We start from the raw sequence: 13,511 nt of genomic DNA, 5'->3' as shown, positions 1-13,511 counted from the left end.
ACACACGGATTATAAGAAGGGGGGGGGGTTTGAAGAGACAAAAAATGAGCTTGTTTACAGAATAGAGTTACTTTTGAAATGAATGCAAATCCACTGGGTATTCTACTGGGTTTTTTAAATAGTATTTCCACCTACGCTGATGAAACCCCCTAAAATTACAGGTATTCTTGTTTCATTGTATTTGAATAGCGCTTCAGTTTCCATCACAGCACATTTCATATTTAGCATGTATTGCCTTATAAGTAATCGGCTGCACTGCTAACAAGAAAAGAGAAAACATATATATGCATTTATTTATGAATGAATATATATGAATTCATGTAAATTGGGACACATTTTGCCATTAAGCAACTTGTTATCAGACATGGACATAACCTGACCTCCATTTTTTTTTTTTCAAAGAAGATCACAAAGGGTACGTGTCCAGCAGAAATGAAAGCCATGTGCATATCATCAGGGGGTCTTAAAGCCTTTTGTACATGAATGTACAAATATATGTGCAATATTTAATTAAATCTGTCCTTCATAAAGCTGCTTCCACAGTAGGGAAGCCCAGCCAATCAATGCACAATCAATAAACCGATCTATCTATCTTTGCATGGCCAACCACTTTCCCATCTCACCATTCTTCATGCATGACATTCATTGACTCTTATATTTGAAAATCGCATTTGCACCAAGCATAATGCCACACTCTACCAATTTATCTAAAGTTCAGTTCATTTGTGGGTAATTTAAGCCTCAACTCCTCAGTGTGGGACTTTGATTGCTGTCACACTTAGCTGCAGAGACAGCCATTTCATTTCGGAGGTAGAGTGTGAGAATGGCGCTTTGATACATAAACATCATTTTGATCCGTTATTTCAGTGCAATAGCGAGACCCCCTGTGGGCTTCTGTTTAATTATGCAACAAATGTTTGACTATCCAAAGTGAAATTTTTAGCCCATTAATATTTATGTCAATTCATTTGTTGAATGTTGATTGTAATTACATGGAAACATGATTTATTGTTAAGATTTATACATTAGCCAGAGAAATTAGGGAGATATATAAATAAATAAATGAATGTAGCATAAGAACGAATGCCAAATGCGTGCAAGTGGCTTCTTTAATGTTATTAGAATATTTTAGGTATTGACTACTGTGTGATGACATAGCAAGTTTTTTGTCAGTGCTCAGACTCTCATCTCTCATTTTGGAGAGATTTTGTTCAAGGGCATGTAAATTTGCAAACACATGTTCATTATAAATGCATAGACGTTAAACAGCCATTTGTGTGTGTGTGTGTGTGTGTGTGTGTGTGTGTGTGTGCACTTCTTTACATTGAAAGGCAGGCCCTACTAACCTGACAGAATACAAATGCAGAGATTATGGCGACTTGTCAAATTAAAGGGACAATTTGGAGTAATGATGAGTGTTAGGCCACTCAGTCTGAAAGGCAGCGAGTTGGAAAGAACAAGAGGAGTGAATGATGGTGCTCCGTCTTGTTTAATATTCCTGAAAGAAAATGTGCAGTGACAGGAAGTGGGGCAGCAGGGAGAAGGCCAGAGGCAGACACTTAGAGATGTTGCTGCTTTGTTAGTGTCTATTTAATGCATCAGTCGAACTTTTTGCTGCAGTTATAAAAAAAAATATATATATATTGCTTTTTTTGGTTGGTGTTTATATTTATTTAGAGCCGGGGTCTACAAATTTTTCAGACCAGAGTTCCCTTGTTGGATAGAAAGACAGAGTCAGGGCTGCTGTTACGTGTAGTATACAACTAAATGTTATAATTTAAGCATGATCTATAAAAAAAATGTATTCTATTTTTTTTAGCCTTTTTTGCATAATAATAATCAGTGTTTGCATACAGAGTGTTTCAGTGTTTGCATTTTTTTTTTTTTACCTTTGGTTGAAGTTAAAATAATATCAAGTTTTGTTTTGCAAATATTTCATTACATTTCATTACATTTAATGTTAATTAATTAATTTATAATTAAGAAAAAAAAAAATTCTACATCAAAGTATTACCTTGAAATTTCCTGTCAAGACCATCATAAACAATTACAAGTTTTCTTTCTGTTGAATTATGTTGAATTATGTTTCAACACACACACACACACACACACACAGAATAAACAGCACTGATGATCAGTGTGACACAGAAAGAGACACAGAAAGAATGATGGGAGGGTGGAGGGATCACTTCTCCTCCATTGCCTCTTTTTCCCCTCTGCTTTCACTTACCCAGACAGGAAGAGTCAATGGTTTAATTACAAGGCTCCAATGCTAGTTAAATTATCAAAATTTAATTTCCACCTTTCAGCGCTCTCTCTCTCTCTCATGCTCTCATTTTCTCTCACTCTTCCAGCCACTTATTTAGCTCAAAGCCCATATGTATCCCTTATCTTAATGTATTTCATTGGGATATGAAGGACAAAAAGTCTTCCTCTACTGGAGCAGTTAAATCAGGACAACAAATTCATTTTCCCATTTAAAAAAAGTCCTAAAGGGTATCAGTATACCACCGTAGCGAGACGTTTTGCTTTGATAACAGCAGAAAACAAGTACAAAAATAGTTCATCACTTGATTTCATGAATATCTGGTTCTCTTTAATGAAATGAACCATATCAAGTAGACTTCATGTCCTTCCTAGTTTAATTTGTCTCCCAGCTCTCTTTTTTGCTGGATCTCAGCACAAACCGAAAAAAAAAAATTTGTCTCCCTTCCCGGCTCACTGTCAGTCATCTCCTCCGATCGTGCTGTCTTTTGTGTCATTCCTCAATTGAGACAATCCGAGAGAAAGAGGAAATGAAAATCAAAGGTTCGGAGCGCAGAGCACAAATTCACACGAGCCTCAGTGTACCAGGTTATTACTCCTCTGTACATCCGTTCACCTATTTGTTCTTTAGTTACTTTGAAAAATGTGTGTGTGGATCCATGCGCTTGTTTATTAGCCTGTAGTCATGTGTTCCATTCTATCTCCCATCGGGACCATACTTGCTCCTCTTGTCCTGTTTTTGCTATAAAGTAAACCGCACAAGGAGACTTTGACGTCCTTCACCTCTCCTCCGCTATATTTAAACCACAATGCCAAGTGTGGCATCTGTACTTACTCCTGTGGGCATTGAACTTACTACCCTACCATTTTTGGTTCATGTGAGAATCATTAAACAAGTGCTGTGAAGCTCATTAGTATTGTTTTGTTTATTTTTTAGCTTCCCTTGCCGGGCGCTGCTTTCAAGCTACGTGTAGACATTAATCCAGTTGCTGTTTGTGTCGTTTTGTAGCATGTAGCGCAGTGCGCTAATCTAACTAGAGCTACAGCAAAGTACTTTCACTCAGAATTATCCCTCCCACACCCCCCACAAAAAAAACTACCCATCAACCCTCTTCTTCGACCTCTTCAGTCCAGTGACCCCCAGCAATCTCTTCTCTTGTAGCCGTTCCGCCGAGTGACCTTCTCGGTGGTGAGCCAGCCACAGGACCCGCACCAGGGCTCGCTGCAGAGCTGTTACGACAGTGGCCTGGAGGATTCGGAGACGCCCAGCAGCAAGAGCTCGTCCGGCCCCAGACTAGGTGCCCTCCCTCTACCCGAAGACGCCTATGAGAGGACTACGCCCGATGGCAGTGTCGGTGAGGCAGAGCATATGGAAAATGGTAGGGGCAAACACAAAAAAAAGATAAGTCAGAGTTAAGCTAAACAGCTAAATAAAAAGAGACATACTCATCAGTCAACAAGATAGGGAAATTCTCACAAAAGGCCACACACTCACACAGAGCTACGCTGACACTACTTATTTACAGATGCTGGGTTATTCGCAGATATGAATAGAAAAGTCTGAATAGGCGGGAATTGCTAGGTTTGTCTTACAGGCTAAGTATGGAACTGTGATTGTAGTGTTTAGTGCGACTGGCTCAACAGCTCACAAGTATTCATAAGCATTAACATATATATACAGTTAATTTTTATTTGTTTTGCTGTGTTTACCCAGTAAGAGCTAAATGTCGGTTAACGTAGTATAGCCTACTTGTTAGCTTGAAAACTCTTTTCTTGTAGCATCAGATGAGATCAGGGCTGCTTCATTGGAGACATAACTCATCTTCTAAACACCAATTCACAAGATATTTGCTTGTGTACCAGATAAATAGATTCAAATATCATTTTCTTCACTTTTACTGTGCCGTGGTGAGTTGAAAAACACATTTTCAGGAACAGTTTTCGCTTGAGTAATTTTGGCTGTTTTTCAGTAATCACTGTCAGTATGATATGCTGCCGTGCCTATCGCACTCTTTAAATTGTAGGGGTTTAACAGGTGAAAGGGCTTGAACAGTAAGAGCATGTATCTAGTTTCATTGTGGCTGAGTTACCTACCCCTTGTAGAAGCTCTCTGTGGTCAACAGTTACCTCCATTGTTAATGACCAACCAACCAATGTTGGGTCTCTATCAATGGAGCCACTGTTGGGGAGGTATTCGGTAGCAGTTGTCGAACATTAAGGGCTGTCTTGTCCGCATTTGATACTTTATCAGCAACAGGTGTGTATTGTGTGAGCTCGGCATGCCATTTTCTGTGGAATGTCTATTCTGCTTGTTCATAGGAGTACATGTTAGAAGAGCAGGAGCCAGGGTTTCTCTTAGAGTCAAGTTGTCAGGTCCATAGCACTAAATTTTGCCTTGTGTATTGTGTTACCTCATTGAGACCGGTCGTATGACACTAAAACCTCATGGTTTGTAGAAGGTCGAAGGTCAAAATCTCACAAATGGACGCTAGACTGGGCAAACCACTGAAAAAAATGAGATTTTTAACTTTATCGCAAGGAGAACATTGGCCTAAATACAGATTAAATACATGCATTCCCTTGGTGGAAGGCAAGTTGTTTTTGCCCACTTGCAGCGTTGGATCTGAAGCCTTTGCATTTGAACACTTCTGCACCAAATTAGGCTCAATTAAAGTCTGGCTCTAATTCAGACTAAGCTAAAAATAATTGGTCACTAGGAGATCAATGCAAGGCTGATTAGATCAAACTGTGAATTTGGCCATCAGTCAGACCCAAGCAGGAGGGAAAATTAAGGAAATATATGCTGATGGGTATCGAAAATATGTTTATAGTCTCATTTGTGACATGCATGGCTTATATATTTTATATTATCAAAAGACGTCATCATTCCATTGTCAATATTTCCAAGGTTAGAAAAGTTAACAATGTATCTAATTGTGCTATTATTGCATTTATTCAGTCTCAAACTGTACAGTTCCAAGAAGTTATGGACATTTGGATGGATGAATGCACAGAGGCGCAGGCACACATATTCTCTCTGATGTTTTATTAGTAATCATTTAATGATCCATTCATCTTCTCATCTAGCTCTCTTTCTCTTTGTCTTCTCTCCCGTTTTCATTCTCTCTTGCCACCTCACGTCTATGCCTTTTCCCTCTCTTCCTGTTCCATTCTATCTTTCTTGTAAGATCTTTCAAGGGCAGATACAAACAAACAGAAGAATCACTTTCTGATAAATAAAAGAGATGCCTCACCCTGCTGCTCCCAATCTTTATGAGAATCAGTGTGTGTGTGTGTGTGTGTGTGTGTGTGTGTATGTGTGTGTGAGTGGGGTTTAGAGACGGAGAGATATGGGGAAAATAGAAAAGTCAGGAGACTATGTTCGGCTTAGAACTGAGCAGAAGTGAACATTGGTACAATAGCTTATGCATTCAATGCAGTTAGAAGTTGACGCTGAAAATTTTCAAAGCTGATGTGCTCTGCTGGGCTCATGCATTATCAAACATCACACACACAGACTCATACACACTCAAATACACAGCCGGTTACACTTCGCGTCCCAGCAAAGTTGCTGTCAATGTCTCTTTCATGACAGAGATGTCTTGAGCGTGTGTGTGTGTGTGTGTGTGTGTGTGTGTGTTTGGCTCTATAATTGGCTTAGGCATGCTGTGGGTTAGTTCCACTTTGGCAGAGTCTTTTGGGTCGGTGTTAGGTTCGTTTAATGCTTTTAATGCTCTCTCAGGGGACTTAGACAACATCCATACTCACTTTTAAGTGTGTGATCATACCTCTTAAATGTAATTTAGATATATTTACCTTTCAATGCCTTAACACTAAAATACAGACTTGTTTTATACACAAAGTGGTCTTTTGATTATAGAAGTTACCCACTAAGGTGTTTTGAAGATCTGATGAAATATAATAGTTTTTACATTGCTATTTTTACATTTAAAAAAGTAGTTTTCATTAATACCCCTAGTTTACATGGGGTCACAAATCTTATTTTTCTTTTGTATTCTTATTTTTGTACATAAACTTGTAACTGCATATAGGTGATTATATAAATGATCAGATTAATATTTAGTAAGAAAGCTGTCCTTTGACAAATGCTCTCAAATTTTCACTTATTTTTATTTGGGTGAAACCTAAATTACACACACAAACACATAATCTAATTAAATTAAACAATTAAATTACAATCCTTAAAGTTCATATTCTTTGTCAAATCAATTAGTCTTATAAAGAATATGCACCTTGAGTGCATGTGATATGCCCATATGTAATCCAGGGAGGAAAATCTAAGTTTAAACAAAACTCTCTGCACATTTTTTATATAAAAGTTGTTTTTTGTTTTTTTACCAAAACAAGTGTTATTTGTGAGCCAGAAAGTTCAGTATTTGTTCAGTATATGTGTTTTCCAAGAAGGCAGCTTTGTTTTGTTTGTTTGCAAGAAAAAAAAAAGTCAGACTTTTTTTCTTTTTTTAATAGCTTAGTTGCAACACTGCAAGCTGTGCTTATTCATGTTTTGTGAGAAAATGAAACAAGGTCGTCTTGCTCCGTCTGTAGCTCAACAAGACGGCAAAGAATGTTGCGGGTTTTTCCATGTTGAAAGGATAACATTCTCAGTGTCCTTCTCATGGAAAGCACTTAATTAAGTCAGTTAAATGGCAGTCATTGCCCCTCACAGTGCTGCTTCCCTAATGCTATATTACAGCTCTGATAACCTGGAGTCAATTAAAATATGGACGGGAGATCATACAATCACACACACAGACACCCCTGTAGTTAACAGATAGGCAAACTGCCATCACTTGAACGAAAGATTCAGTAATTGTGGTCATTATGCTTGTGGAGGATGTGTGTGATTGGGATCCTGGTGAGGTTTTTGTTGTGAGTGTGTTTGTTTGTTTTGGGATTAAGGTCATGGCAGGAACTGGGCGTCCCCCTAATGAAGAAGCCCTGCTGTGAAGATGGGTTTTCCAAAACACACGCTCTCTCTCTCTCTCTTTCTCTCTCTCTCTCTCTCCCACTCTTTTTCAATTTCTCATGCACGAACAAATGTCAATGCAGCACACGCTGCACAAACATGTAACATATCGACAGTAAATAACGATTCGATATTTCCTCCTTTAATGTGCACATGAATGTACCTGTGAAAGAGAGTGTGAGCGAGCGAGCGAGCGGGAGAGAGACTGATTGACTCTCTGGAAAAATCCCACTCTTCGACTTGCTCGTTGTCAATCGATGATCATCCAGTCAATACATTTGCTCTACTCCTCGTTCTTATCTCTTCCTTCTCTCTCGTCACTCCCCTGTGCTGAACCATGGTACTTGCATCTTCTCTCCCCAAGGGTTTTTCTGCTTTCCGACATCATCACTTAGATGTTATTATCCTGTGACTTTGTAGTTTCATTATGGCAGACAGACAAACAGATAGAAAGACAATGCTTTATTTTCCTTAGAGACAGTGGAGCATTTGCCAATGATAAAGATAGGCTTTCTCTAGAGGAACACTGTGCAAAAATCTTCGACCACCGTTTGAACCCTGGAGACGTCTGTCTCTAGAGTCTGCTTGTTAGGCTTTAAGTGTTTCTGTAATCTTATCATGACTGCGGACAGATACTGGGTGTATAATATGTCCCAAAGCAAGAATTGAGATCTGGCTGAATATAACCTCATATAATCAACAGCTGCTCTCAGATCAGTAAAAGTCCAATGTTAGTGCAATTGGAGATGATGGGAAATGAAACGCTCACTTCAGATCTGTTTATGAATCAATACAAATGACAGGTTTTTATTGGCAATTGTGTTTCAGGATTCACTTTCAGCATTCCACACTGATAGATGTAGATAGGGAAGATTGTATTGGATTAGCTTGATATTTGCGGTGTTATTTTGATTTGATTTGCTTGATTGTAGTACTCTACACTCTTAAAAATCAAGATACATTGAAAAAAAAATGGTATAGAAAAACTTTTCACTCAGAAATTACTAGTAAATTTCACACTGAATTAAAATAGTATCTGCTTGCGTGTATATATAGTGTATGGTTCCATGAATAACCTTTATGATCCATAGAACCTTTCCATTGTCCAAAAGGTTCTTTATAGTTGGAAAAAAGGCTGTTAAGATTTTTTAACTTGTTCTTCAAACTAGAGGAAAAGAAAAATGGGGAAAAAACAACAACTTTATAGATACCAAACAAACTCACTTGTAGTGCTAAAAAAATATTTGTTAACTGTACAATTTACTTGTACCTCTCAAGTTTGTCTTAGCAACTTGGCCATAAGCAAACAAACAGATAAATAAATAAATGAACACTGCGCATACACTCACTTCATTAGAGAAGCCGGATACAGAGGGCCAGATGGCAATGCCAGTCGCTTTTAATTAAAGCTATTCATATTTCAAGAGCTCGGTAGCGCCTCAATCCAATAAACCTTATTTTTCTTTTGTATTCTTATTTTTGTACATAAACTTGTAACTGCATATAGGTGATTATATAAATGATCAGATTAATATTTAGTAAGAAAGCTGTCCTTTGACAAATGCTCTCAAATTTTCACTTATTTTTATTTGGGTGAAACCTAAATTACACACACAAACACATAATCTAATTAAATTAAACAATTAAATTACAATCCTTAAAGTTCATATTCTTTGTCAAATCAATTAGTCTTATAAAGAATATGCACCTTGAGTGCATGTGATATGCCCATATGTAATCCAGGGAGGAAAATCTAAGTTTAAACAAAACTCTCTGCACATTTTTTATATAAAAGTTGTTTTTTGTTTTTTTACCAAAACAAGTGTTATTTGTGAGCCAGAAAGTTCAGTATTTGTTCAGTATATGTGTTTTCCAAGAAGGCAGCTTTGTTTTGTTTGTTTGCAAGAAAAAAAAAAGTCAGACTTTTTTTCTTTTTTTAATAGCTTAGTTGCAACACTGCAAGCTGTGCTTATTCATGTTTTGTGAGAAAATGAAACAAGGTCGTCTTGCTCCGTCTGTAGCTCAACAAGACGGCAAAGAATGTTGCGGGTTTTTCCATGTTGAAAGGATAACATTCTCAGTGTCCTTCTCATGGAAAGCACTTAATTAAGTCAGTTAAATGGCAGTCATTGCCCCTCACAGTGCTGCTTCCCTAATGCTATATTACAGCTCTGATAACCTGGAGTCAATTAAAATATGGACGGGAGATCATACAATCACACACACAGACACCCCTGTAGTTAACAGATAGGCAAACTGCCATCACTTGAACGAAAGATTCAGTAATTGTGGTCATTATGCTTGTGGAGGATGTGTGTGATTGGGATCCTGGTGAGGTTTTTGTTGTGAGTGTGTTTGTTTGTTTTGGGATTAAGGTCATGGCAGGAACTGGGCGTCCCCCTAATGAAGAAGCCCTGCTGTGAAGATGGGTTTTCCAAAACACACGCTCTCTCTCTCTCTCTTTCTCTCTCTCTCTCTCTCCCACTCTTTTTCAATTTCTCATGCACGAACAAATGTCAATGCAGCACACGCTGCACAAACATGTAACATATCGACAGTAAATAACGATTCGATATTTCCTCCTTTAATGTGCACATGAATGTACCTGTGAAAGAGAGTGTGAGCGAGCGAGCGAGCGGGAGAGAGACTGATTGACTCTCTGGAAAAATCCCACTCTTCGACTTGCTCGTTGTCAATCGATGATCATCCAGTCAATACATTTGCTCTACTCCTCGTTCTTATCTCTTCCTTCTCTCTCGTCACTCCCCTGTGCTGAACCATGGTACTTGCATCTTCTCTCCCCAAGGGTTTTTCTGCTTTCCGACATCATCACTTAGATGTTATTATCCTGTGACTTTGTAGTTTCATTATGGCAGACAGACAAACAGATAGAAAGACAATGCTTTATTTTCCTTAGAGACAGTGGAGCATTTGCCAATGATAAAGATAGCCTTTCTCTAGAGGAACACTGTGCAAAAATCTGACCACCATTTGAACCCTGGAGACGTATGTCTCTAGAGTCTGCTTGTTAGGCTTTAAGTGTTTCTGTAATCTTATCATGACTGCGGACAGATACTGGGTGTATAATATGTCCCAAAGCAAGAATTGAGATCTGGCTGAATATAACCTCATATAATCAACAGCTGCTCTCAGATCAGTAAAAGTCCAATGTTAGTGCAATTGGAGATGATGGGAAATGAAACGCTCACTTCAGATCTGTTTATGAATCAATACAAATGACAGGTTTTTATTGGCAATTGTGTTTCAGGATTCACTTTCAGCATTCCACACTGATAGATGTAGATAGGGAAGATTGTATTGGATTAGCTTGATATTTGCGGTGTTATTTTGATTTGATTTGCTTGATTGTAGTACTCTACACTCTTAAAAATCAAGATACATTGAAAAAAAAATGGTATAGAAAAACTTTTCACTCAGAAATTACTAGTAAATTTCACACTGAATTAAAATAGTATCTGCTTGCGTGTATATATAGTGTATGGTTCCATGAATAACCTTTATGATCCATAGAACCTTTCCATTGTCCAAAAGGTTCTTTATAGTTGGAAAAAAGGCTGTTAAGATTTTTTAACTTGTTCTTCAAACTAGAGGAAAAGAAAAATGGGGAAAAAACAACAACTTTATAGATACCAAACAAACTCACTTGTAGTGCTAAAAAAATATTTGTTAACTGTACAATTTACTTGTACCTCTCAAGTTTGTCTTAGCAACTTGGCCATAAGCAAACAAACAGATAAATAAATAAATGAACACTGCGCATACACTCACTTCATTAGAGAAGCCGGATACAGAGGGCCAGATGGCAATGCCAGTCGCTTTTAATTAAAGCTATTCATATTTCAAGAGCTCGGTAGCGCCTCAATCCAATAAACCTCATTTTTTATTTCACCAGAACTCAAGCGGGGCCGATAATTGTAGAGAGAGAGAGATCACTAAAGCAATGACAAGCATCACAGGCCACCTTTACTGGCATTTGCATTCATTAGATAGTTTGTGTGTAACCTTTGCTAGTTTTTGTTTGCACTTTGTGGCTTCAGTCGGTTTGGGACAATGGGAGTGAGTTGCTGTGGTTGGTGTGTTGTACGAGCGTCACGTCGGCAGACCTGAGACTCAAGGTAATTTGTTATAGTCACACAGCGCTAAAGAGTTAATAGAGCTCTTCTTTATCAGAAAATTGGAATCAGGTTCAGGATTATGGGCAGGTTTCTACACTTGTAAGGTTGAGTGTGTGCATGTGACGTGTTTTGTGGTTGATCTTATTCGCTAAAATATACACTTGCATTCTCATGTGTATTCTGTCTTACTGAAAAACAGTCACAGATCATTAAACAGGATTATTAACACCCAAAGCACAAATACTCATTCGTGCTCCGACCATTATTCAAACATTCATGTCTTGAATTCCTTTCACAAACAGGAAAAGTGCAATTGGTTATGCAGTTGTACTACAGATACTCGTCTCTGTGTTTGAGAAGATAAAACAGGTATTTCTGGTTAGTTAGTGGTTTGAATTGTGTAACAATGTCATATTTTACTTCACTCAGCAAGTCATCTTCCAGTTGCTTTTAGATGAGACTGTCAGGACGTTTAGCACTAGGAGGTGAAAACATGTGGATTGTCTTAATCAGTAATGAAACAAAAACAAGCTTGCCTCTCTAGCGTGTGCAAACTTCAGGCTTTGGGAGTTCAGTGAAGTGGCAAGTATTGTTAAGCAGAGTGCCATACTAGACCTGTATAAAACAAGCAGTATTTCACTTGTATTTCCTGCCAAGTGTTTGTGTGTCACCTGGCTTTTGTGAACAGGTGGAGCCTTCCTGAACATAAAGGCACTAAACATTTTAGAAGCTCTGCAATTATGCAGGCATTCCTGATGTCTACAACTGAACTGCGCTCTAAGGTAAAATACATAGATATAAAATAAATAAATAAATAAATAATCTGGCTCACTTTGGCCTCTGAATTGTGGCTGCTTTGTTCCAACAGCCAAATCATCCACAATGTTGCACCTCAGGAATGTGTCTCTCATTATCTCAAATAATCCTAATTTATAAGTTCAAAGAGTGAGAGGGAGTTTAACCAAGTTATGATGGAATAAATGTTCAAGCACGCAATGTTTTTGTCAACAGTGAGTCAACAGTGTTCTGGTTTAAAACTGCTAATTTAGTTTGGTTGATTTAAGGGTTCGAATAATAGTACAGTATTATTTTGATTTCACTCAGTTTTATATTTCAGTAAAGATGTTTTTCAGTGAAAGAGGACTTACTGGTTATCATGTCACATGTTATTTTTGCATGTTTTTCCGGCATGTTTGATTAACAGCGCTAACCTTTGGCATTCGCAGCAGTTAGTTTCTTACCTTTTGACGTCCTGTTGTCGCAGCCAATCATTCCAGGAATTCCCAAAGTCCTCTGACTGGAAATAACCCAGGGGAATAACGAGTCAGACGTTTGCTGAGCTTATTGAAAGACTCCCAAGCTCCAAGGCTTGTCAAGCCTGGGAATACATATTCAGTATTTCAAGGCTTGTTAAAAGGAATCGCACAATAGCCTCACAACATAGAAGATTTAGCGTTTTATCTGTACTGCAGCCAAAGTATAGAGAATTCTGTAGCCCCGTTATAAAAGTATGCAACTCTTTCATGTCAGAAAAATACTTTTAACCTATACAGAGGTGCATGGAGAGTAGTTTGAATATGTGTTTGCATTAAAATGCATAGGGAAAAACATGAGGGTAACATTTCACTCAGTCTCTCTGGTCAAATGCATTTATTTACTGCTATTTTTAAGTTCTCGGAACATTAGGATAATTGTTGAAGGCTGTTTCTTTGAGTGCTCTTATTAAAATCCAAGGCAGGCATTAGCGGAGATGGCCGCAAGACCTTTCAAATAAATGAGACACTCACCATCACTTTGTGGCAAGACTTTGAAGTACCTGCAATCACATCAGGTATCGGATCAGCTTAATTACCGAGCTGGAAATTAAACATGATGAAGCGAGAATGGAAGGAGAGAGAGAGAGAGATCGGAGGAGGCCGAAAAGTCATCGAATCTGTATCTTAACACCCTGAATATCATTAACGATCTCATTACCTGCCAACCATATCACATGACTGCTGTTTGCACCAATCAGACAACACCACCCATCTATGTTTAGCTAAATATGATGGATCGCTTTGCAGTGAAGAAGAGATTAACAGCGGCCGTGAAGGTACTTTCACTATCTGCAACAGTACCCCCCC

The 13,511-nt window shown here is 38.2% G+C and overlaps 1 protein-coding gene across 4 annotated transcripts in view; it reads left to right on the top strand.

Annotated features, from left to right (window-relative positions):
* Positions 1-13,511, top strand: part of LOC107753999 (protocadherin-7-like) — a 139,515-nt gene that overhangs the window by 73,506 nt on the left and 52,498 nt on the right. For 2 of the 4 annotated variants that reach the window (XM_016570296.1, XM_016570298.1), the window contains exon 2: positions 3,428-3,644. The exons of 1 other annotated variant lie outside the window; for it this stretch is intronic. In XM_016570296.1, coding sequence (XP_016425782.1) covers positions 3,428-3,644 — 217 coding nt within the window. The remainder of the gene's footprint in view (positions 1-3,427; positions 3,645-13,511) is intronic. One more of the 4 variants, XM_016570297.1, reaches the window with a different exon arrangement.

This window comes from Sinocyclocheilus rhinocerous, unplaced genomic scaffold (assembly GCF_001515625.1).
Source record: "Sinocyclocheilus rhinocerous isolate Xijiao unplaced genomic scaffold, SAMN03320098_v1.1 scaffold2336, whole genome shotgun sequence".
Classification (NCBI taxonomy): domain Eukaryota; kingdom Metazoa; phylum Chordata; class Actinopteri; order Cypriniformes; family Cyprinidae; genus Sinocyclocheilus; species Sinocyclocheilus rhinocerous.
The sequence above is the reverse complement of the archived record's forward strand: the minus strand, read 5'-3'. Positions and strand labels throughout refer to the sequence as shown.